Source organism: Asterias amurensis, chromosome 2, assembly GCF_032118995.1.
Source record: "Asterias amurensis chromosome 2, ASM3211899v1".
Taxonomy (NCBI): Eukaryota; Metazoa; Echinodermata; class Asteroidea; order Forcipulatida; family Asteriidae; genus Asterias; species Asterias amurensis.
Genome location: NC_092649.1, coordinates 2,213,128 through 2,239,320, shown reverse-complemented (window position 1 = coordinate 2,239,320; position 26,193 = coordinate 2,213,128). Strand labels below are relative to the sequence as shown.

The 26,193-nt window shown below is 38.0% G+C and overlaps 3 protein-coding genes across 7 annotated transcripts in view; 2 read left to right on the top strand and 1 right to left on the bottom strand.

The window, feature by feature from the left end:
- The window catches only part of LOC139951811 (uncharacterized), a 32,898-nt gene extending 27,734 nt beyond the window's left edge, over positions 1-5,164 (top strand). For all 4 annotated transcript variants that reach the window (XM_071950881.1, XM_071950888.1, XM_071950895.1 and 1 more), the window contains exon 5: positions 1,136-5,164. In XM_071950881.1, the coding sequence (XP_071806982.1) occupies positions 1,136-2,112 (977 nt within the window). In that variant the 3' untranslated portion in view covers positions 2,113-5,164. The remainder of the gene's footprint in view (positions 1-1,135) is intronic.
- LOC139951834 (nicolin-1-like) lies at positions 1,897-16,179 on the bottom strand. Of its 2 annotated transcripts, none has more exons than XM_071950904.1 (8): positions 15,979-16,179; positions 14,472-14,550; positions 13,193-13,293; positions 11,613-11,726; positions 10,868-10,960; positions 10,128-10,235; positions 5,173-5,225; positions 1,897-2,035 (listed from the first exon to the last, which is right to left on the bottom strand). In XM_071950904.1, exons 1-7 carry the CDS (start codon positions 16,111-16,113, stop codon positions 5,184-5,186), a joined length of 672 nt encoding a protein of 223 aa, XP_071807005.1. In that variant the 5' UTR covers positions 16,114-16,179; the 3' UTR covers positions 1,897-2,035; positions 5,173-5,183. The 2 variants fall into 2 exon arrangements, with proteins under 2 accessions (XP_071807005.1, XP_071807011.1); XM_071950910.1 differs by having other exon boundaries at positions 10,128-10,232.
- Positions 16,180-16,577: 398 nt separating this feature from the next.
- Positions 16,578-21,637, top strand: LOC139953437 (piercer of microtubule wall 2 protein-like). The gene is made up of 4 exons (XM_071952907.1): positions 16,578-16,736; positions 17,902-18,037; positions 19,303-19,436; positions 20,334-21,637. The coding sequence occupies exons 1-4, from the start codon at positions 16,698-16,700 to the stop codon at positions 20,400-20,402; spliced, it is 378 nt and encodes a 125-aa protein (XP_071809008.1). The 5' UTR covers positions 16,578-16,697; the 3' UTR covers positions 20,403-21,637.
- The last annotated feature ends 4,556 nt before the right edge of the window (positions 21,638-26,193 follow it).

The window sequence follows — 26,193 nt, the reverse complement described above, 5'->3', positions numbered from 1 at the left end:
TGACACGCAAGCTTGCACCAGTGCTTATAAGACAGTTTCTTCATTCCTATTGGTCGAGAGCAACGGCCGAAACAGTTTTGCCATATCACGCGATACGCGCGACGCACAAATAGTCCCCTTAATAAGGAGTTGTTTACCCCAGGACCTTCCATTTCATAGCTGGAGGGGTGTTGTGTTGAAAGAAATCATTGAAGAATTTTAATTTTTGCATTTATTTTACCTTTTGACCAAGAAGTGTTGATGTTTTTTGACCCAAAAGGTATTTATGAATGGGAATCAAAGTGTGCTGAATCGGTTTTCAACTAGTGGTTTAAACCCGCAGAGGCCTGGTTCTTGATAATTTACCTCAACTTCGTCTCGGTAAAATTAAACCACTAGTAGAAAACCTCTTCATCAATCACCACACATTGATTCCCTTAATCACAGAGCTGTTCCGTTCTGTAAAAGCTTCCTGTTTGGACCGGAACACTGCATATTTATAGTATAGCACAATGGGATTTTTTTTACACTACTGATGAAGCAGATATCTCAATGTTATTGATAAATCAATATTAACAAACACTGAGTTTAAGACACTGGACACTATTAGTAATTGTCAAGGACCAGTCTTCTCACTTGGTGTATCTCAACATGAGCATACAATAGTAATCTGTGAAAATTTGAGCTCAATTGGTCGTCGAAGTTGCGAGATAATAATGAAAGAAAAAACACCCTTGTCACATAGTTGTGTGCGTTTAGATGCTTGATTTCGAGAAAAAAAATTCTAAATCTGAGGTCTCAAAATCAAAGTCGTGGAAAATTACTTCTTTCTTAAAAACTATGTCACTTCAGAGGCAGCCGTTTCTCACAATGTTTTATACCATAAACTTCTCCCCATTACTCGTCACCAAGTAAGGTTTTATGCTAATCATTATTTTGAGTAATTACCAATAGTGTCCACTGCCTTTAATGATGAACAAAAAGTGCTTGAGTTTGTCAATTACATGTACATGTACAAGGTCTGCAAAGAGAGTTACTCAATATTTATCTGTTGTTTATTTTGGTGTCTGTCTTACAAAAAGTGTAGCCACGATTGTGGCTGTGCACAGTAGTATTACAAAGTCACCTACCCAACCTTTCTTTTAACCCTCTCCAGTAATCATGACTAAATGGAATGAAGACGAGGACGATCTACGTGAGAAGCAGAGGCTTGACATCCCAAGTGCGTACAACGCAGAGGTAATCTTCCACAACGGGAACACCATATTGTTAGTTGCAGTTTACAACATTAGCAGAGGATGTATGTATTGCAACGTCCACGACAACAAGAACCCAAGCAGAGCATACCATTGGGATCACTCCAGAAATATCTTTGAGGAGGACCATTTTAAAAATCTGCCGTCGACGGGCTCTATACTGTCTTTCTCGGAACGATACCGCGATAGAAGCACCGTAATTACCGTCTTTGCAAAGTGTGGCTGCAATACTAGAATATATTACTTGGATACGAACGAGCCCGGCATAGTGTTTAAGGAGATTGATCAGAACAACAGCTTACCATCAAGCGGCATGGTCATTCAGTCAGTGCGCTACCTAAAATCACAGTACATTCTGTTCGCACCTCTCAATAGATTCAACGAGAGGGAGCCAATTAAAATATTCAAATGGACACAGAACACAGGATCATTAACTTTCCACAGACATCTCTCCACTTACATTAACGAGGAGACTGGCCTCAGCACAACTGTCTTCAAGAATGACGTCTTCCTCTGCAGTGTATCTGACGCGTCTAAGAATGTGACGATATTCCGGCTGAAGCCGAACCAAGGACATCTCGAGAAGATAGGAGACATTCAAGAAGAAGTGGCGTTCTCAATGTGCAAGTTCGTTACCGAGAACCATGAGCTCTACGCCGCCGTTGGGTTTCAGAGCAAAGTGAAACTGCTGCAGTACGACCCGCTTACAGGGAACTTTGCCGATGCTGGTAGTCTGCCAGGGGCCAGGAACATCATTGACTTAATAAGCTTCCAGAGCAGGGATGATGCATACATAGTCACTGCAAGCACAAAGAGACATAACAGGAGTTACTGCAAGAACAAGGTCTACAGAAAGATTCACTCCCCATCGACGTGAGCCTCAAAGTTTGAAGGCAGTGGACACTATTGCTAAACAAATGTTAGCATAAAAACTTACTTGGTAAGGAGCAATGGAGAGCTGTTGATAGTACAAAAACATTGTGAGAAACCGCTCCCTCTGAAGTAACATAATCTTTGAGAAAGAGGCAACTTCTAACTCAAATATTATATGGCTTCAGGCCTGAAGCCTTTTATTAGGCATCTGAAAGCACACAAATTTGTGCAACAAGGGTGTTGTTCTTTCATTATTCTTTTGCAACTTCGGTGACCGATTGAGCCAAAATGTTCACAGGTTTGTTATTTTATGCATATTTTTGGAGACAACAAGTAAGAATACTGGTCTTTAACAATTACCTTAGGTGTCACATGCCTTTAACTAGTAAAAATGCGGGTACAACCAAGTAAAAAAAATTGTTTTGAGGGAGTGTTAACTATGAAAAGAGCGGGTGTGGTTTTAGAGCCAAATCCTCCCAAATAAGACATACACATAGTTGTATTTGTAAGCAAGTTGGTTAGCTAAAGTTACTTCTTATAACCCACGCCATGCAAAGTTTCAAACGTCAATTAACAAGCTTAAAGTGTAGAGCACTGTGGACATCAGCTGATAACATCTGCTATTTTTCTTAGTAAATAAATATGTATATCTACTTTATGTTACGTCTTGGAAATCATTTGTTATTTGCTACATTGGTTTTAGACATGAGGTCTTTGAACAGTATAATTCTGGCAAGAATTGTAATTATTATTATTTACTATTATTTATTTGTCAATTTAACATAAAAAACTAAATTATGTTTGTAATGGAAAAAAATACTTTTAAAGAATTAATTGAAAGAAAAAAGAAATAAGAAGCATCTAGAATGTAAAAAAACACAGAAAGGAGAGCAAAAATGGCAATACAACATTTTAAGAACCCAGGAAAAACTCTGTTTGGTCATTCAATATAATGCAAAACATGTGGCAGTAAGATCTACATACAATGTCGATTGGTGTGTTCTATAAAAGGAAAATTAATGAGCACTTTAAGCTGTCTAGTATCGAGTGTATCAAAGTGCAACATTGTTTCACATAAAGATGACAACCAGCCAGAGTACCATATACGCAGCTGCTATAGATTTGGCCACCGAATTTCAAATAATTTCACCGTGGCACATTTGAGCAAACAAAGTACAAATGTTTTGTAACATAAAAACCCTCCAATATTTCCTGTCAACTGGGGTTCTTCTCAGAAACAGAGAATTCACAGAGAAAAGAGCAAGATATTAACTCCAGTTGGTCTGCCAATTAATTAATTTGACATTCCTCCAGATCCACTATGCAAAGATTCAAATCTCACATTTTCTCACTGAAATTTTGTGACTTTGAATAGAAATGAGTTTCTGACATAAAATTCAGTAACTAGAACAACTTCTTATCCAAGAGCCAAGCGAAAACTGGTCAAAACCAGACAGAGTTAAAGGAATCTTTGGCTTGGATCGGTCGAGTTGGTCCTTGTGTTTAGAATGATATTTTAAAAGTAGAATATAATGACCCACACAAGTATCACTCGAAATGGCGAGGTTTTCCTTTTACCTCGTCGACTTACACAGTCGGCCATTTAAGTCAAAGGAAAACCGCGCAATTTCGAGGCAAATTTGTGTGGATCATTGTATTCTACTTTTAAATCGTCTTTCTAACCATGCATTTTATAACAAACGGTTACAAACGCTTTTTAAAGACCAACTCGACCGATCCAAGGCAACGTGTTCCTTTAATTAATTTTTGTTGTTACCCTTACACTGATGTGTGTTAGCAATATATACTTCTTTCCCTAGCTCTTTGGAGAAACAAAAAATCACAGGCATATATTACTGGAGTGGGATTCCTAGCTGAAACATCTTGCACCCCATAGGTTTGGAGTAAAACCAGAAGAATAGGTCATTAGAACACCTCTCTTATGCTATGACTGTCTCTTCTACAACTTTCACTGTGAGATTGATGACTGATGATGTCAAATTAAATTAATCGCGATTATATCGAATATCGCGATATATTGTCGGCGATATATCGTGAATAAAATAAGTCGATATCGCCCAAGCTGAAACCCATGACTTTTGCAATTCTTAGAGCAGTGTCTTTCGACATAGCAGCTACATTGTAGATCACGGAGATTCCCCTGTAGGTACAGAGGCAGTTCTAATTCTATATTTGAGGGGAGGGTACCGCAACGATTTAATAGAAACAGTTTGTTATGTATATTAGTAAGTATAATTATTGACATTCTCAGCTTGTTTTTAAAGTAATTAAATTTAGCTTTTATAACTTCAGAAACTGCATTGGAGTGCACAGCTTTCATTTTATCTACGAAAGTAACCCAACATGCTGTATATGTTATAATATGTATATAAAAAATATAACTTGTTTGCATCAGAGCTTTATTTTTATGCATAGACCTTAGTTAGAGTGCAGTCATTACCAGCTCCTATCAAACTAAATAAATGCAACAAGATTAAGGAATTAAAATTAAACTACAGTATTAATAACAGATGTTGTATACATTGTGTGAACCTTGTTGAAGATATGGTGGTAAATGATGGACTCGGAAAGGTAAAATTAAAAAATTTTCGATGAAAATTACTAAAACTAATGAGATGACTACATGTTTTACTGGTGAATTTGTAGTAAGTTACACTAGTGACAACATAGTAGTTAGTTAAACTGTTGACTACATGACAAAGTGGTTAGGTAAACTGGTGACTACGTAGTTAGATAACCTGGTCACTAATTTTAACTAGTTTGTGAAACATGTGACTACATTTTAAGCTAGTCCTTCAGTCTTGGGACCCTGTCATACTACTTTTGTCAGATAGGTCCCTAGTTGGTTCAATGTGTACCACTGAACCACACCCACACACAGAAGGACATGTCAGAAACAGTATTGCACAGTTGCAAGCTTCGTCAACCGTGGGGCATAAAGAAACAAAGTCATTGCAACAAGACAAAATAATAAACACCAACTAATTTGATGTTTTTTCACACTTGTCATAAACACCCGGATCCAAAATAAAAGAATGCTCACCAATTGCTTTGTCATGTGTAGGACAGTAAGTTTATCTCGTAGCTTCCGTCAACCTTTTGAAAAAATAAGAAACATAACAAAAATGTGAATATTCTAAAAAGAAACCTTCAAAAGGATGTCAAGTGAGGGGAAAGCAATCAGGCCCTGATACTTCACAAAGGCAAACGGCAACCCCATGGCCATTGCCTTGGTGTCCTTGCAATGCTCCAATAGAAATTTACAATTTCCTCATAGGGTGCTCTTTACCGAGCAAAATACGCCTTGCCCTTTCAAAAATGAAGCATAAAGGCCTGAGCAATACTAACAATACCTGTCTCAAAATGTAGTGTTTTGTGACGCTTCAGGACATGGCCCTATTATATCATAAAAACATCCTGCCTATTTTACTTTTATTGTCAACACTTGCTTCTTTCAGTACTATTTTGATTGAATTCACCAAGTTGGTAAAAAATCAGATGTAAATAATTTAAGGGCACTGGACACTATTGATAATGACAGACTCATAATAGTTGTTAGCATAAAAACTAATTTGGTAACGAGCAACGGAGAGCTGTTGATAGTATAAAACATTGTGAGAAACAGCTCCCCCTGAAGTACAATGTTTTTAAGAACGAAGTAATTTCTCACTAAAATATTTGAATTGAATTTGAGACCTCAGCTAAAAGGTCTTGAATTCAAGCATCTGAGAAAGCACACAACTTGTGTGACAAGGATGTTTTTTCTTCCATTATCTCTCGCAACTTCGACGACCAATTGAGTTAAATTTTTTAAAGGTTTGTTATTTTATATATACGCCAAGTGAGAAGAATGGTCTTTGACAATTACCAATACTGGTCAACGCCTTTAAAGAATATGTTAGCAATTCAACCAATCGAGGGCGTGCATTGTTATCGCTCTCATTTTGGTTCTTGTTATCGAGGCCTGTGTGACCCGGCCTTTACACCCAGGGAGGGGTTTTCCTGCACCTAGTACCTCTCAGTAACAATTATGTCAATGCTGTCATCATTCAATACAATAATGCACAAACAATAATGCACAATTATGTCAAAATTCTAGAAGTAATATAGTATTTATTAATTATTGGTTAAATATTAAAGGAACACGTTGCCTTGGATCGGTCGAGTTGGTCTTTGAAAAGCGTTTGTTATAATATGCATATGGGTAGAAAGATGATGTAAAAGTAGAATACAATGATCCACACAAACATGCCTCGAAATTGCACGGTTTTCCTTTTACCTCGTCGACTAACACGGTCGGCCATTTATGGGAGTCAAATTTTTGACTCCCATAAATGGCCGACCGTGTTAGTTCGCACAGTAAAAGGAAAACCACGCAATTTTGAGGCAAACTTGTGTGGATCATTGTATTCTACTTTTAAATTATCTTTCCAACCATATGCATTTTATAACAAACGGTTACAAACGCTTTTTTATAGACCAACTCGTCCGATCCACGGCAACGTGTTCCTTAAAAAACCTTCAACAACGCAGCCAATGGCTGAATTGAATCTAAAATACAGAGAGTGAGGTACGATACATTAAGTTCACAATGATACAACAGTAAGCAGCAAATTAATGACAACATTTCGGTATAGTGTTAACTGATATGCTTTTGTCCCCTGACCTATTGACAGACAAATGTAGTCAACCAGTAGTTAAAGGCAGTGGACACTATTGGTAATTACTCAAAATAATTATTAGCATAAATTCTTACTTGGTAACGAGTAATGGGGAGAGGTTGGTAGTACAAAACATTGTGAGAAACGGCTCTCTCTGAAGTGGAGTAGTTTTCGAGAAAGAAGTAATATTTTACGAATTTGATTTCGAGACCTCAAGTTTAGAATTTGAGGTCCCGAAATCAAGCATCTGAAGGCACACAACTTCGTGTAACAAGGGTGTTTTTTCTTTCATGGTTATCTCGCAACTCCGACGACCAATCGAACTCAAATTTTTACAGGTTTGTTATTTTTATGCATGTGTTGTGATACAGCAAGTGAGAAGACTTGTCTTTGACAATTACCAATAGTGTCCACTGGCTTTAAGTTGTTATTGATTCGTACAGTAACTCAGACCAGCAACAGTTGGCCTACTTGGTCATCGATGTATATACATCATGTATGTAAAGTAATTAACTACATGAATAAATGGATCGTCGACTCTTCGAGACATTTACGGAACTTAGCGTTTGGACAGCTGTTCTTACTAACGACTTTTGTCTTATATTTTAAAGACTAAAAAAATTCACAGAGCTAGATCCTTAAGTCTACTTAATGATCTCAGAGATCACAGAGCTGAAATCTTAAGTCTACTTAATGATCTCAGAGAATATGGCCCACAACCACAGGGCGCACCAAAATGAAATAACAAATCCTGGGGGTTAATCCGTCATGTGAGTGAGGAGAAAATAGTGGGAAAAAAACATGTAGAAATTATATAGGATTTGAGGCATTGCATGGTGAGGTATCAATATATATCTGGTTTGCGGTAACACCATGTGTGTATCTACTTGCCAGGTAGAGTTTGTTCTTAGAGAACTGTCTTGCTTTATTCTACTACCGCGGAGTAGATTGTTTGGGGGTTCGGGAGACTTCTTAGTTCTGAAAAGAACTGTCCTACTTATTAACTATTACCCGGGCGGATGGTATAGAAATAGGCTGGGACTACTACTTTAGCTTAAAGGATCATAATTAACTGTGATACCTCGGAGTCAGTCCTTAATTCTGGTTGTAACAATCACAATGCAAAAAAGGTTGGAAAAAAAAGAGGCGTCAGATACAGCTTTCTGGACAGCTCATTTGGTTGTTTGCCTTGCAGTGTCTGGCTTCCTTTATTTCGCATCATACTCGACCAACATCCAATCCAGAATTTGATTATATGAAAGAGAGTCGCCAGCTGCAAACACGATTACCAAGTTCCTAGAAAAACCCTCTTGACTAGCCCTAGTAAAGACACACCCTCAGTCAGTGTAACCATTCTGTGAGTTGTGTGACTTTGTTTGTAGTTGCCCTATCGTACATTTGACCTTTTTATTCAATTAATTTTTTTTTAAAGTGACTTTTTTTCTTTCTTTTTTTTCCTTTTTTTTTTCGGGGGGGGGGGGGGGGAGTGGGTAAATTTCTACAGATAAGACGAAGATTAAGGGTGGGACATTTTGGTACATCAAACAAACAGTGTTGCTATTTGACAAGAAACTTCAAGTAGCACCGACAATGCATGCCGTTACTGAAGAAAAGAATCGACCAGAATCGACCGGACGTTAACGGCACACGTTTTAGAGTTTCAGGATGTGAATAGAACAATGAATAAAAACCCAAATCATGGATACCAGGGAAGTGTTGGTATCCATGGAACGCACCGTCGTCGGCATGGATTGTTTAGGCTGCACTTGACGTGGCATGACTCTGTAACATTTTGGGAGTCAATCAAAACATCCTTTAGGTAGTAGTAAACACCTTTTGATATTTAAACTGATAACAAAGTTTGTCTTTTACACCCGGAGTTAAAGTTTGTGCAAACATTGCCATGGGACAATAATTCAAATAATACTGGAGCGTGTCTCAGGTTGAGGGGTCTGTGACCACAATTTCAGAACCTTACAGAATTATCAGATAATCCTCCAGAATCGTCAGATAGTCTAATTACATTTCACAACTTGCGATGGTGTAAATACCCTTGACCCCCTGAACCTTTGACCCCAAAAAATCCAACCCCCCCCCCCCCCGAAAAAAAAAGGCAAGTCACACCACTTATAATTAAATAAACAAAAAGGCCCTATATAAGACATTAAATAATTAAAAATGAGATTTGAAAAAATTAAAATAAATGGGGATTGAAAGGGATTTGAACCAACAACCTTTGTAATATCATGCCGGCACTCTAACTAACAAGTAGAGATTCTGAGAAGACCCTTAATACAGAAAAACTCCTGAGCGAATTTCACACCTTAGTATGAATGTGACTAGCATTGTTACGCCTACAATTGTTTTTAGGTAATCAGCCAACAGCCGAAACCATATTATTTCTGTACTGTTTTTTTTCTTCCATGTCTTCTTCTAATCTCTGAACTTTTTTTCGCAGCTTGTGAAAAAGAGGTGAAGGTCGTACAGAGTTGAAACTTACTTTAGACAAAAGTGCAAAGAGAAAACCCTAACATTTTCTCCTGACGATGAATAGAGCAAGCTAGTGGAATGTTGAGACCACTTTAAGAACTGACTCCGTGGTCCTATAAGCTAAAGTTAATAGTCCCAGCCCATTTTCTATACCATCCGCCTGGGTACTAGTTAAAAAGGCAGGACAGTTCTTTTCAGAACTAAGAAGTCTCCCGAACCCCCGAACATCTACTCCGTGGTAGTAAAATAAAGCAAGACAGTTCTCTAAGAACAAACTCTACCTGGCATGTAGACACACACATGGTGTTACCGCAAACCAAATATATATTGATACCTCACCATGCAATGCCTCAAATCCTATATAATTTCTACATGTTTTTTTCCCACTATTTTCTCCTGACTCACATGACGGATTAACCCCCAGGATTTGTTATTTCATTTTGGTGCGCCAAATATACATTGTCTAGATGATGACACATCGATGATGTCATAACATTAATTTTAAAAAAAATAACATGAAATATTTATTTATAAAACATCATATCTCTATCCATGAAAAAAAAGAGGAAAAGAGAAAACCGGGCAAGAAACAAAAGAAAAGATAATACTCCTATACTTTTGTCAGAGAAAGTGAAGAAAAAAAGAGAAAAATAAAAAAAAAGAAGAAGAGGAAATCAGCTGAAAAGTGGAATTCTCACATGCCTGTTATAATGTTACTATTGCATGTTATCAATGTAATTCTTCCCATTGAGCCCATAACACACTCTAGATAGCGGATCGGCCAAAGTTGAAAACATGTATCTTATCAATGTGTATGTATCAATGTTATCAATGTAGTAATACTTACATCATATCTTCCTAGAGATGTTTGAGTTTGGTTGGCACGCATGGTCTCAGTCAGTGCCCATAGGTGTTGTAACCCAGCGGTGATCTTGTCTACTGCTGGCACAACCTGCTGATAGTAAAACCACAAAAGCTATTAAATGATGCTACTGCAGTGCATTTAAAGGCACTGGACACTGTTGGTAATTACTCAAAATAATTGTTAGCTATAAAACTTACTTGGTACTGAGTACTATTTTTGTACAGATGGGCAGATAAGAAGAAGTGTATGTTCTGGGCCAAATTTCATAGAGCTTCTATAGCACAAAAAGTTATCAGCACAAGTAGGATTTGAAATACCATGGTGGAAATACGATATGGAAAGGTATGCGGTAACACCACGTAATGACTATCTCTAAATGAGTTAGGGTGGTTCTGAAAAGAACCCTTGGTTTAAACTTGACGTTTCGATCAGTATGCTCTGATCAGTTTCTGGAGAAAGCTGGACTCCGATGCTGCATACATTATCAGCACAACAAAATTATGCTTAACAGAATGAGGTTACCAACCATGTCACATGTAACATGTACAATTTGTGACTGGTTTCCTGCTCATTTCTGCTTAGCGGACAAATGCTAAGCAATATTTTCTGCTTAAGCAGCTCTCTGAAATATGTCCCTGGTCAACATAAGATAAATTCCCTACAATAAAAACTCTAACTCTTAAAAAGACTCTAGTGACAAAACATCTTGTTTAAAATCTTACTTGTGCAGATTTCATGGTGGTTTGTTTAGAGCCTGTCTCGGTCAGGTGTTGATTCTGAAGCAACCATGCTGTTACAGATGTAGAACTCTCCGACTGGAAACAAAACAAAAGTTCAAACAAATCATATTTCTAGAGGCCAGGCTAACTTGTGCAGAGCTGACGAGTGAAAACAGAAATGCTACACAAATTCATCTCCCAAGTATACATTTGAGTTATTGCATTTGTTACAGATCTATCAAGAAGGAAACAAAAGAGTGGTCTTTAAAGGCAGTGGACACTATTGGTAATTACTCAAAATAGTTGTTCGCATAAAACCTCACTTGGTAACGGGTAATGGGGAGAGGTTGATAGTACAAAACATTGTGAGAAATGGCTCCCTCTGAAGTGGAGTAGTTTTCGAGAAGAAAGTAATTTTCCACGAACTTGATTTCGAGACCTCAAGTTTAGAATATGAGGTCCCGAAATCAAGCATCTAAAAGCACACAACTTCGTGTGACAGGGGTATTTTTTATTTCATTCATATCTCGCAACTTCGACGACCAATTGAGCTCAAATTTTCACGTGATGAGATACACCAAGTGAGATGACTGGTCTTTGACAATTACCAATAGTATCCACTGTCTTTAAGGTCCGTTTATAACCGGCAGAGTTGTGGCCCAGGGTGCGATAAAGGATCAAACTGAAGGCGAGGTCCTTTATCGGAGGCCAAGGATCAATTTAATAAAGGATCAATTTTAAAACACACCTTAACCTCCGGTGAAAACACAGCGACGTCCTCGATACCAAAATGAACCCACACAGGAGAAGGTTGTAACAACACTAGACGAACGGCAGTCACTTCATCAGGTTCAAACAGCATCTGTCCAAACACAGACCAAGATTTTAAGATCTCAATAAATATATAAGACTTCTATCACAAAGCCTGGAATAACACCGGGGTCAAAGAGGTCAAGGCCTCTGTAGCCCTGGTCTTGGCCTTCGTACCCCCTTCATAACGTTCTTATAAACTTTAAGATTTCCCAATGGAAGTGCCCTTTAAAAAAATAAAATTTGCCTTGCCCTCTCAAAGATGTAAATTCCAGGCCTGTATCATGAAGGTTTTCTATCATCTTTAAAAGACGCAAATAGTACATGTCTGGGGAGGTAAAGTCCAGCAGACACTTTCAAGAATACACAACTTAATGTCATGATGTTACGTTGCATGAATTTTGCTTTCCTACCTCAGTACCTTCCAGGAAGTCCAAGGGGCTATTTCTATCGGGTATAGACCGTATTGAATATGACGTCACGCGGCTCAAATATCTGACCTACAAGATGGCGTCTGTGCATGTGCGTGCGTGTGTGCGTGCATGTGCCATAGAAATCTAACCGGGAATGTTGCGTGCTGCGTGCTTCGATGATGTATGCGTTTGGACGCGCATACGGTTTGCCCTACAAGATGGCGACTTTTCATAGCAAAAAGGGGTTATTCAATACGGTCTATTTCCATTGATGAAGAGCTTTGTATTATTAATGGTCGGTGAGCAACTTTTAAGTGTTTAAAAGAACCACACCTGCAGACTTAGGCAGTTTTTAAGTTAGTTCTATGGCATAATAATGGTGTCTTCTCTGACTTCAAAAAGTGGTGCAAGAGTCCTAAAATCGGTCTTTACATTCAGGTGTAACTTAATCACTATTGTTGCATTTAAAGTGGACTTATTTGCATTATTTGTTGTTAAATTGTCTGCGGAACATAATTACAGAATTAGGGCACAGGTTGCTCGTCAATATCATTGAGAATATCTACCCTCGCTTCTGGGTGAGAAGTGTCACGACCAGGATTCGAACCAATACTGATGTTTCAGCCATCAGAACTTGAGTTCAATGCTTTAGACTACTCGGACATGACATGCTACCAGGGAAGCATTCAAAGATGGGACGCATTAAAAGGCAGTGGACACTATTGGTAACTACTCAAAATAATTATTAGCATAAAACCTTTCTTGGTGACGGAGACGAGTAATGGGGAGAGGTTGATGGTATAAAACATTGTGAGAAACGGCTCCCTCTGAAGTGCCATAGTTTTCCAGAAAGAAGTAATTTTCCACGAATTTGATTTTGAGACCTCAGATTTAGAACTTGAGGTCTTGAAATCAACCATCTAAACGCACACAACTTCATGTGACAAGGGTGTTTTCTTCTTTCATTATTATCTCGCAACTTTGATGACCAATTGAGCTCAAATTTTCACAGGTTTGTTATTTTATGCATGTTGAGATACACCAACTGTGAAGGGTAGTCTTTGATAATTACCAATAGTGTCCACTGCCTTTAAACGTTGCTTACATTGGATCTTGAGATGGTGAAGTAATCCTGACTAGCAGTCTCAGTGTGTGGGTCCGGCATCAGTTGAAGACGCTTTACACAATCTCTCCATCTCACTTCATCTAAATCAAAGTTAACACATTAGTTTATTGTTTGGGACATCATGACTGTTCAAAGGCAATGGAGGCAATTTCCTCAAAACCTGATTGGCCTATGTAATTACAGGCCTGAAATAACAGTATTAATAATAATATGGATTTATAACGCGCACCTCTCCAGAAAACCGATCAAGGCACCTACACAAAATGAAAGCAATTATACAATAGAAAATCAAGAATAAACATTATTTAACTTATACCAGATGAAAGTTAAAGTGAACAAGTGTGTTTTTAGTTCCCTCATTGTAGGTTGTTATATAGACCATGTGAACTTTGTTTACAAGTGTGACCTTGTACAATCTTTGAGTATTCTGGCAGGCAAGATACTACACTGGTCCCGTGGAAAAGTTGACATTTTGTGTCATAATTTCCACATAAAACCAAGAGTTATGAAAGTAAAAGCTGGTCAAGTTTTGAGATGTGCCCCCTTTCATCAAATCTCCATAAAATATAAGATTTAATGTTTTTTTTCTCCATTGAGCCATGTAGAAAATCGTGCCTGCCATAAGTCCAGGCTCATGCAGTGGCTCTTTTGTAAAACATGTGATGTAACAGGTCACATTGTCTATATATACGCTTTATCACACCCTTAGTGCCGTATCAAAGCGCTGGGTATTTTTTCCTGCAAGGTATGTGGAGCTACATTTTGAAGTCAGAATGAGACCAGGGGTCGATTTTCACAAAGAGTTTTAAAAGACTAGTCCTAACTTAGGATCAGTCCTAGGAGATATACAAATTGCATGGATAGTCCTAAGTTAGGACGAGTAACTGGTCCTAACTCAAGATAAGACTAGTCCTAAACTCTTTGTGAAATCCACCCTGTTCCTTGAGTGGTTTACAAGGTGCTGTGGGCAACATACTGCTGATCGAAGTGTGATCTTTAGAATAAGTGCACTGGGTTCTCCGACTTGCATTACAGAACAAATGGGACCAATGAGGCCAAAGGAGACAGGTGTCACGACATGGACTCGAACCCACATTCTGCTGATTAGAAACACAAGAGCTAGAGGTCAGTGCTCTTAACAACTAGGCCATGGCACGTCAATATCTTGGGAGAGTGGGTCAAAAATAATTACCCAAAATATAAATAATTCTGATTGGACCCTTGATTTTAAACTAAAATATACTCTATACTCTCTTACCTTTATCACTTTTCGGTTTACATTTTACTTTGACAGAAATAAAAGCCGTGTAGTTGTTTCTGAATTCGATGCTCCCAAGCTACACACATAATAAATAAATAAAAAATATAACAGTAAAATGTGTTATAAATAATACATCATGAGAAATTACTAAAAAAAATTACAACAAAAGACCCTGTCTTTTCTCGACTTTACTGCACAAATCGCCTCCACTGGGCAATAAACGTGCACCATGTATGCATGCGTACTCCACTTCCCTAGGCATTTTTTCTTACACACACAGCTAGTGCAGAAATTCGGCACTTGCTCTGCAAGCGGAGAACGCAGATGGCGATTGTAAGCACAGAATTCCGCGGTAAGCAGCCGAGAGCCTTGAATTGGGCCTGGGGTTGCAGTTGAACCAGATGAGTTGAATTTAGGACGAGTAACTCGTCCTGACTCGAGGTAAGACTAGTCTTGGGTAACTCTTTGTGAAATCCACCCCAATTCAATTTCAGTTCAATTCCGATTCAACTTGTTATGTGTCATTAAAACTAAAATAACCTTTTAAAATACGACATACTATAGGCCTATATTATGAAAGGGAAAAGTTTCCGTTTGTAAATATGGCGCCACCTCTTTTTGTTTTTCATTTAATAATATTATGGGTGCATTCGTTTAGCTTCCCTGGGTCTTACCCGCGGTGCTCACTCGGATGAGCCCCAGACAAGAGCTAAACAAACGACTGCTCACCTCTCTCGTAGTGACATTGTTAAGTTTACCTGGGGCCAGCCCCCAAGTGACCCACACAAGCAGGCCACTGGGGGCTGACCTGGCTGGGTGAGCCCCTGGAAATGACGTGAACAGCTATTCGAACGCACCAGCATGACCAGGGCAGACGGGGGATGACCCAGGGTAGTTGCGATAACGTAACCCTCCGACGGAAGGAGCAGGCATGGCAGGAGGGTTACGTTCTCGCAACTAGACCCAGGGAAGCTAATCGAACGCACCCTAATAAAGAAATAGTACCCCAAGTGGATAACTTTCCGTATGGCACCACCACTTTTTCACTAATTTTTACAAAAAGGGATATTTCATTGAGGTAAATTAGATACTATATTATTTCATATCGAATGAAAAAGTGGTGGCGCCATACGGAAACTTTTCCCCCCAAGTTTCAACAAAACTCAATGATTGAGAATGAGATAGCCTTTTGTTGGGTTGTCGTTGTATTTATTGTAAAAATTAAAAAAATAATTAGTCAGTGAAAAAGTGGTGGTGGCGCCATACGGAAAGTTATTCGATTTTTAAGAAGATTTTAGTTGCGTTCTCCATTTTAGTCCATGGTTATCGTAACTTAAATCTTCTAAAACTCTAATTTTTAGCTCAAATGGGGCTGTAGTGTACAGGGATTAACTAACCATGAACCAAGTCAGTTCTGAATTTGAGCAAATAAATGGGGCGAATATAGTTATGATATGATAAATATATATGGGGCGGAAACGACAACTGCAATAACAAATCTCACGTTAAACGAGGCGATACTCTGAAGTGTGACGTCGACAACCACAACCCCGCTACCGAAGCTATCCTTTTGGTCATTTATCCTTATTTCTAAAGGTTTTTTAACCACACAATTAATTTCTGATAAGTTCTCGTTCATGGTGCTAAAAGAAAGATACAAAAATGTAGTGTCAAAAAAGAAATGTCAAAAAGTCCGCCATTTGCATTTTTGTGTGACAGCCGCGTTCGTTGTTGATGATGTGAGTATTTTTTTCCTCCACAAAGACAAAGTTTAATACTTATAGTAAAAATTAATTAGTTCAATATTGATTGTTGAACATTGAAATATTTATTAACTTGTAAAGAAATCCTTTTCAATTAAATACTTCATTTAATAGAGAGGACTTTTGGCATACACATTGACAGATTCTATTGGTTGAATCTTTACGTGGACTACATCTACAACTCGCTATTTACTGGCCTTAGGTCAAAGTTCAAAAACATTGGAATTGAATAGCAGGTATACATTACACTGTTTACCCGTACGAGCCAGCTGGAATTGTGACGTCATGTCTTCCCCGGCCAACCCTCCATAGCAACAACGATAAACATTGCCAAAACTCGTGAGATCGGAAATTTTCGGAAAGTGAAAAGCAAAATATAGCCGCCGCGCAACAACACCAGTCGACATCAACAGATTGTTGAAGTTAAATTTACAAAGAAATTTCAAGATAAATTACAGAAATGGCAGCAGCAGAGAATAGACTGACTCTTCCAGAAGAGGTATGGCTAATTTAATTATCAAGTATTTAATTCTTAGAAAGATTGGTTTGACTTTTATTAGGGCCTACTTGTGTTGTGTTTTCGAAATTTGGAAAGATTTCCGAATCCCGCCACCATGATTTTTAACTCATTTTCACCTGAACCTGAAGGAAAATCTCATTGGACTATTTTTTAGTCTAGATTTTAAAAATTGTAATTGAAGAATCTGTTAGAATTAGTTTAGTTCGAATTAATAATAAGACTAGAGAGTGAACACAATTAAAGTTAACTTGAAAATAAATTTTTTAAACACTTAATTAAAATTTTAAATAATAAGTTAAATTTATGGATAGGGCCTACTTTAATTTTAAAAGTTTAAATAATGTAAAATTTTCAAGTAGGCCCCCTTTGATTATGAATAAAAAAGTATTCGCAGGAAGCTGAAATGTTTCCGAAAGTTAGCCTTACAAATAGCACAGTTGCAATAACGTAACCCTCCTGCCGACGTCGGCAGGAGGGTTACGTTATCGCAACTAAACTATACGTAGTATATCATGTATATACTATTATTAGTGTGAATGATAGTATTACAAAACTTATGCCCGGTTCTGATCAGTATTTACTACTTGTGAATATGTAGCGATTTGCTATCAATCAACCACATTCACAACTCTACTTTCGCACTGATTGAATAAGGTTTATCGCGAATAGCAAAATATCAAGAGAGGGCGCTGTTGAACCCACACAAAGGTATAGGCGTTGCGTGCGCTAATCGTAGAAACTGCATAGAAACCGCCCCCATTCCTTCCCACAATGCATTGTGTTTCTGAATCGCGATAAACCTTATGGATTGTAAATAAAAGAGTTGATTGACTCTGCTGAGTACATGTCAACTTATTTGCGACAACTGTAGTGTATGGTATATGTAACACTCCTCGGTGGGAGGAGGATTACGGTTATCGCAACTTATAATATATCACATTGTTTAATTTTTTGAGTGAATTGTTTTGTTTGCAACGTTATGCTGAAAGTTCCCTAGAATTGAACAAGTTGCATTCAGTCAGGTTTCATAAAAATTTAATAATTTGAATGTTCCTAATTTCTTCTACAGGCATTCAAATGTTGATGTTAATATAATGTGATGACTATTCTCTTTAATTATTGACTCTTATTTATTTGTCACCAGATGCAGAATCCACTTGTTGAGGGAACGAACCAATTGCCAGACCCAACACAGACAGCACCTGCTGTGAGACCACAGAATGAGAACACGTCGGACTATTACCACACCAAGAACATTCCTGACAGATTTGAACACCCAGGTGAGGCTGTGAAAGCAGGGATGAAAGCAACAAGACACTCCTACTACTAGTGTACAAGTTACAAATATTGACTGCTTCAGGTGCTACGGTTAAAACTACGACCCCCAATGTGATACCTGCTGGAGCATTCTGTTTTGGAAAATGGAACGGTCCAGGGATCAACGAGGGAGTCGGACTTTTAACCACATAGCCCTCAAAGCAGTCAATATTTGTTTAATCTCACCCCAACAGACTATTCATCATCCCCGTAAACATAACGTTCGGATGCGTAGTTCAGATACACAATGCACAACTGATTAGGTTGGGTTCGAGGTGGGTAAAAAAGATGTATAGGTACTACTGCGTGCACCATGTGATAGTCTTCGGACTATCACATGGCAAACGACGATCACACAGCCCCCGCGTTTCTATTAAAACTAAGACATATCATGTGCTGCGCTCTAAACCAATGAAAAGGCAGAATGTTTGTAAGGGGTGTTAAATTAGAGATACGTGTGTTGTTGGTGGTTAAGGTTTGGGATTAACTTAGAACCTCTTTCCCACTGTATGTCTGTAGCCAGCCACTGTCTTCTCTACAGGTATTTTCATGATAAATGTGCCACCATTGTGTTCGACCTAGTTCCTCCTATCAGTATCAGCAGGGACCATATAAAGCTGTTTACCCTTAAAGGAACACGTTGCCTTGGATCGGACGAGTTGGTCAAAACAAAAGCGTTTGTAACCGTTTTTTATAAAATGCATATGGTTGGAAAGATGTTTTAAAAGTAGGATACAATGATCCACACAAGTTTGCCTCGAAATTGCGTGGTTTTCCTTCTACTGTGCGAACTAACATGGTCGGCCATTTATGGGAGTCAAAATTTTGACCCCCATAAATGGCCGACGTGTTAGTCGACGAGGTAAAAGGAAAACCACGCAATTTCGAGGCATGTTTGTGTGGATCATTGTATTCTACTTTTACAACATCTTTCTACCCATATGCATTTTATAAAAAACGGTTACAAACGCTTTTCAAAGACCAACTCGACCGATCCAAGGCAACGTGTTCCTTTAAGCAAGTTTGTGTGCTTACTGTAGCAGAAAAACATGCGTGCTAAGCATAAATGTATTCCACCATGATAAGAGAAGGTAAAGCGCTGACAGGTTAAGCGGGAGGTCGTTGCTTCAAATCCTGCTCTAGGACATTTGTCTTTGTTCAATTCATTACAATTTTTGTTTGGCAATTGTTCTAAATTCTCTCTATCTTGTTTGTTTGTCCTACACAGAGTGCTTTGAAGGGTATGAGAGCAAGCCACAGAACCCTATGTACAGAACGACCAACATGACCTATGGAAATAAGAAACCTACAGTACACACCATGCCCACCACCTTCAGAGCAAGGTCGCAAAAATTCTCAGTGGTAAGTTCTGGGGAAAAAAAATATTTAATTGTGACTATTTTACCCAGTTCACTGCGGGATTTAAGAAAAACCTTTTCCTGTTACCCATGCGGGAGTATTTTCAGTTAACAGGCAACTTTTTTTCTAGCCATTCTTCCTCCTGAAGAGAATCAGAGCATACTGATTAAAATTGTGTGTTGTCAACCACCTGCTCTTTTTAGAGCCACTACCGACTACCTGACTACTCAAAAGAGATTTACACTTGGTGCTACTCAGACCATGCAAAGTTTCAAACTTACTCATTTATAATTTGTTTTGTCAATGATACTCTGTTGGGACACCCACATACAATGCGTTGACATTTGCACTTACGATCACAATTCCCCGCTTATTTGCAAGCGCCAAATTTCTGCGCTAGCCTTGTAAGGGTAGAATGCCTAGCAGTGTGGAGTACGCACAAGTTTCGCCGCTAACCCTTGAAATACGCTTGCTGTAAGCACAGAATTCCCTGCTTCTGTAAGCGCCGGTTCTGTGCTAAACGGTTAGCAGAGCAATGAAATTGGGCCCTGTGAGCACATAATTTCATGGTAAACATGAATTTGGGCCCAGGGGTCGATTTCACAACGAGTTAGGACTAGTCCTAACTTAGGACTAGTCCTAGGAGATATACAAATTGCATGGATAGTCCTAAGTTAGGACGAGTAACTGGTCCTAACTCGAGATAAGACTAGTCCTAACTCTTTGTGAAATCCACCCCTGGTCTTCTTTAGGCACAGATCCGTTGTTTGTTTGCTGTTCCTTTTGACTGGGGCCACCAGCTGTAAGAAATCACTGTTGACCAACCCAGTTGATAGACCACCATAAACTTAAGAAACTAACGCAGCTATTTTCTCTCTTTTATTTTATTATCTTGGACAGCATCTTGGTACATGTGGCATGTATCGCAATGAAGGTCTAAACACAGCTCTGGATGAAAACAAGGTCTGATGACGAAGAGGCGACCAACCAGCGTAATTTTTTAATTGGTCTGAACGCCGTGTTTCAGCCATACTCAGCAGGCACATGTGTACACTACCAAAAAGGCCAGCATTATAGTTTGAGAATTGTTGACTGCCAACAAAGTAAGGTTCCATCTTTCTGGTCATCTCTCGGTGAATTAGATTGTGAATTAAGATACCTACTAGCTGAATCACTCGCAAGAAGAATTGGATGATGTCATATTACTCATAATTATACAGTATTAACCCTAGCCGCGCCACAGGTCAATTTAATCAGAAAAACTCCTCAGAATTCTTTACGAAGAAACGCGAGTTTTCTGAAGCTTCTGGTTCAATCACAGCGTGATCAGAGACAAACAAGTATCAGAATGCTTCGAGATTAACTCTGTACCCACTTTAAAATTTTCGAATCGCTTATTGGCAGGGCCGATTAAATCACTCATATTTACAACGATTTTTCAACACACCAGGAAAGTTGATCCCGACTGAAGGCTCAATCAAGTTCAGAGCTCCAAACTAACATCTTGAAGCAATAATTATTGTGACTTAGACCCAATTTCATGGAGCTGTTAAGCAGAAAATATTGCTGAAATTTATTTTGCTAAGCAAAAACAAGTAAGGTACCAGTCACATGGTACTTGTGACATGGTATTTTGGTTAAGCAGCCTAGTTGGGCCCCTGCAGAGTTGGACAACTAAAATGTAAATTTAAGCGGCTTTTTTTAAAATGATGAACATGTGCAGTCGTTCCAGACATACATTGTTTGCTGAGTTTGGTTTGAACGAATTGTAAATTACCTGTATGTAAATAACGTAAACAAATTCTTTTCCTTCTTTATTAAACTGTTTGTAAATATGTTGAAAATGTTGCTTTTTACCACTAAATGCATTGGTTTTCTTGTTTTTGTTTTTTTAAATTTAATTGTATCCACCATTTTGCTCACTTTCAGTATAATGTAACAAAAATTGCAATAAAAATATCCGTCCATTCTGTGAACTGAAAACCTGCACCTTTTGTAATTTAACTCTGGTTTAACTTATTGCCAACTTCCAATAATTTCCAATAAGTTTTGTGTCAATTTGTTTTGAAAGATAATAGTAAAGCTTGACTTATTATTATTGTTATAGAAGTGGAATGTTCAAGTTACCTTTTTTATTATATAATGAAATGCTACTTTTCTTCCATAATTGTCAATAAATGCAATGATTTATCAACTGGAACGAACTCATTTCTTATAAGTTTGTCATCTGCTTCAGAGACATTTTGTTGTTCTAACATAAATCGAAAGCTTTCCTAACCCCTTTGTATACATCACAAGCTCCATCAGCACCCTCATAGAAGGTCAAAGGGAGACCTTTCATTGGCTAAGAGTTTTGTGTGGTTTACCCTACATGATAAAGTAGCAAGGGGAGTATCAGGGATAACATTGTTCAGACTTTTGGCTGAATTCAGACTTTTTATGTCGGCCTGGTGAAGGAAATCAGACAATATCTTTTTCCACAAATAAAGAAATCCTGCTCATTGGTCTACTTCTCTAGTGCTTTGGATACTGTTTCCAAACGCTACATGGAATCTTTAACCCCAGGGGTTACCAAAAAGTAAAAATGGAATCATTTCAACATACCTTTGATTTAGTATCCAAGTTTCAGACTTTTTCGTTAGTAACGACTCTCACCGCATCAGCATCTTTAGGTCAAAGGAAGACCTTTTTCATTGGCTAAGAGTTTGGCGTGGCATACCCTGCATAATAAGTAGTAGGGGGAGTTTCCCCCCCCCCCACCCGAAACAATATTTGTCAATCCTTATTGATACACTCTTCACCTGACCCCTCACCCCCACCCCAACCGGAGTTGTAACTCAAACCTGAATAATTCATTCAGAGACAATGATACTGGAGGCTACAAAGTTACAAGTTAAATTAACAACGCCGCACCTTATTTATTTTAGAGTCACAAACTTTTTGGACATTTTGATAAGTAGTTATGACAATTGTTTTAAGACATGGGAATAAATAATGACTTTTGATTATCATTTCAGGAAAGGACTATTTTACAATCTGAACAGAATCACAATGAAAAGAATTTATAAATACATGTACACCAACATGAACCACCCCAATATTATTCATAGGCAATTTAATCTTCTTAAAGGCACTGGACACTATTGGTAATTGTCAAAGACTAGCCTTACTAGTTGGTGTTTTCTCAACATATGCATAAAATAACAAACCTGTGAAAATTTGAGCTCAAAAATCATTGAACTTGCGAGATAATAATGAAAGAAAAAAACACCCTTGTCACACGTAGTTGTGTGCGTTTAGATGGTTGATTTCGAGACCTTGCGGTCTCGAAATCAAATTCGTGGAAAATTACTTCTTTCTCGAAAACTATGGCACTTCAGAGAGGGAGCCGTTTCTCACAATGTTTTAGACCATCAACCTCTCAACATTACTCGTCACCAAGAAAGGTTCTACGCTAATAATTATTTTGAGTAATTACCAATAGTGTACACTGCCTTTAAAGGTACTGGGGAGATACGTTTGGTAATGGTCAAAGAAAGACCAGTGTTCTCACTTGGTGTATCCCAACGCATGCATAAATTACCAAATCTTTGAAAATTTATTCAATTGGTCATCAAAGTTGCAAGAATATATTGATGGGAAAACAGCCATGTTGCATGTGTGCTTTCAGATGCCTGAGAAAGGCTTCAGGTCTGAAGTCTCTCGCAGGTATAAATATTTTAGTGAGAAATAACCTCTTTCTCAAAAATAACGTTATGCGAGTTGTTTCTCACAATGTTTTAGGCTTTGAATAGCTCTCCGTTAGTTTTTACAAGTAAATTTTTATGCTAGTATATTTTGAGTAATTACTAAGCGTGTTAACTGCCTTTAAAGCTTGCTGGGATGTTTTTGTAGTGGGACAATGTTGTGGAACTTTTCATTTGTGCATTTTTAACCGTCTCATAGTGGGAGGGGGGCAAGAGGGGGCTATGGTACCAGTTTTTGTCCTGGAGGTTGCTATAAAAGCTTGCCTGACCCAGGTGACGTAGCAACACCGTCTTTAGTCTGGGAAACCTAGTTTGAGTGACTAATCAGACATTATTAAAATCCAACTGGATTATGGCTCATAATTAGACCTTTTTAAAAATGAATCGTATTTTTGTTTGTTCTTGGATGCTATGAAAAAGTAGACACAATTTTCATCCCATAAAGCCCATATCACACTTGAAATTTCCAACTTAACACTCACTGTACAGAAGGATTAATTAACTCGTTATGTCTGCTGCCACCTAGTGTGCACTGAAACTGGCCCATTTAAAGTTAAAGTCATTCCAAAGTGGGCTTCACTAGCCCTACACAAACTATAATTCTAAGTTATTCAACATGTATAAAGAATATATTAGTTTAATAAATAACTATGATGGCACTTTATAAGCTTACCCTTTACCCTTTAAATATAATATCTGTAATATTTACAAGGAGTATCATCCATTAAACCATATTTTAAATACCAATAAAAGATGGAATAAACAGTCCACGTACTATGTGAGGTGAGCACGATTTCATGGTTCTGCTTATATTACCATAGCCAACGAATTGGTGCTAAGTAAGGAAGCAGAGAATTCTTATGTCAAGGGCATTTTGTAGGTAAACAGGTTGTGTTTGTTTGTGCGCTCTCCAAGGCCCAATTTCATAAAGCCTGTAAGCATAAAAACTTGCTAAGCACAAAAAATCTTGCTTAACAGAAACTGTTAACAAGCCATAAATGTTACTTTGTTGCAACTAGTGCTCCACTCATCTTTTGCTTAGCAAAGAAATTTGCTAAGCATTATTTTTTGCTTTTATAACAGCTTTATGAATATGGGTCCAGGTTACAAGGCATTCTTCGCTTTCCACAGCCAGTGCCAAAATTTGGCACTTAACCTTGTAAGTAAAGAATGGTGATTGCAAGTACAAAATTTGTTGATAAGCAGAGCCAAGAAATTGGGCCCAACTGTGTTTACAATTAGTTGCACATGTATGTAAATATGTTTACACATAGTATTTTTTCATTCAATTCATTCAAAGTATTTTAAAAGGGCACAATATTGTTCAAAACACTTTCAACAAAAAAATAGAGGAGATAGTGAAAATAGCAATGGAAGGAATGTACAAATTAAGGTATTGCTAATTCATAAAATATAACAAACGAAAACCACTTCATTTTTGTCTTCAGACAACAGAGATCTCCACTCCTTTTGAACATTTTAACAAATACAAATCATAGAAATATAAATCATTTGAAAATTATTCACACATGAAAATTCTTTGGCTTCCTAGAATATCCGAGTTGTGATAGATGTTAAATTTACATCAGGGATAAAGAATATTCATTTGGGTTTTGACCCATATACACCGATGTCTGTTAGCACTGTATACCCGAGTTCTGTGGTAAAAAAATCACAGGCATATTACCGAGTTGCGATAAAAGAAAGGTTGCATTATGTAGATTTGCGAGCCTGTGATGGACAGATGTGATGGACACATCCATATATTAAGTGTTTACTTGGTTACTTCAATAGATCTCAGCAGTTGTTTAGACTATTGTAAGGGATTATTTCATTCAATAACTTAAACACACACACACGCACAAAGTAGCAAGCTTCCGTTCCAAGGTACCAAACTGGCTTATGCTTTGACATAACATCCTTCAGACCCACTCTACCATCGGGAAAATGACAGGGAGCGAAGAAAAAACCTGACATAAAACATATGGAGTTCATGTACATAAGCGGGAAGTAAGCCATTTTGGTGTACGATTTGAATATTGAATTTGGTACACTGATTTGCTTGGTCACAACGTACCGGCTTACATTTCCTAAGACTGTAGAGACAGTTGCTATGTAACATGATTCAAGGCAAGCTTTTGTATAGAAACCTCCAGATAAGCAAACCCTGATACCATTATGCCATACACATCCATTCAGAGTTGTGTATGGGTGTTCACTGCCACTTAGGTTACTAAGCAAAAGCTTGCTCCTAATCATGTTACATATAGCAAATGTGTCTCGATAGTCTGAGGAATTCAAATTTAAGTGGTAACTTGCGATCAAGCATGTCATTGCACCAGACTTTATTCAAAATTAGCACGCAAATGGCCTGGTCCAAGGATGTGAAACTTTAGTGTGGAATTATCCACTGTAAGGCCAAGTATGTAAATATATACCAGGTGATCATATTGGGGTTTTTTTTTCAAAAAAGGATGATCATCATCCCCCCTCATTTTGAAAAACAAAACAAAATTAAAGAGTGCCTTTTGAATCCAAGGGGGAATGAGCAAGGACTAAAAATGTAACTCTGAATATGAGTAAATCAAATCAATCATTAAAATAATTTTATCCGTCAGTCAAAAACAAGTTTGAACTGATTGGTTGTCTGAAAGCATGATTAATTTACAACTGCAGTCACAGAGTTAATACTTCACGGAGGCAACAAAGGCAATTGCCTCCATGCCCCCTGGTCATTGCCTTGGTGCCCTTGAAATGATCCAAGGTAGAAATTTACAATTTCCTCATCTAGGGTGCCCTTTACCAAGGAGAATATGCCTTGGTGCCCTTGCCCTTTAAAAAACAAAGTATACACCTACAGGACAGGGCCCAATTTCATAGAGCTACTAAGCACCAAAGTTTGCTTAGCATGGAATGTTGGCCTTGATAAAAGCAGGATTACCAACCAATTTTCTACGGGATTTTCAGGCTAAGCAAACAACAGCTGAATACAGTACAAAGCAATATGAAAGAAA

Bases quoted from the DNA above. Each gene is read 5' to 3' on its own strand.
- LOC139951834 (XM_071950904.1), bottom strand. From the start codon at position 16,113: ATGAACGAGAACTTATCAGAAATTAATTGTGTGGTTAAAAAACCTTTA. The intron at 10,961-11,612 runs GTGTGTTTTAAA...TTTTGTTTCCAG, and splicing joins TGTTTTCACCGGAGGTTAAG to TCGGAGAGTTCTACATCTGT. The intron at 10,236-10,867 runs GTAAGATTTTAA...TTTTACTATCAG, and splicing joins CCACCATGAAATCTGCACAA to CAGGTTGTGCCAGCAGTAGA.
- LOC139953437 (XM_071952907.1), top strand. From the start codon at position 16,698: ATGGCAGCAGCAGAGAATAGACTGACTCTTCCAGAAGAG. The intron at 16,737-17,901 runs GTATGGCTAATT...ATTTGTCACCAG, and splicing joins GACTGACTCTTCCAGAAGAG to ATGCAGAATCCACTTGTTGA. The intron at 19,437-20,333 runs GTAAGTTCTGGG...TATCTTGGACAG, and splicing joins GGTCGCAAAAATTCTCAGTG to CATCTTGGTACATGTGGCAT.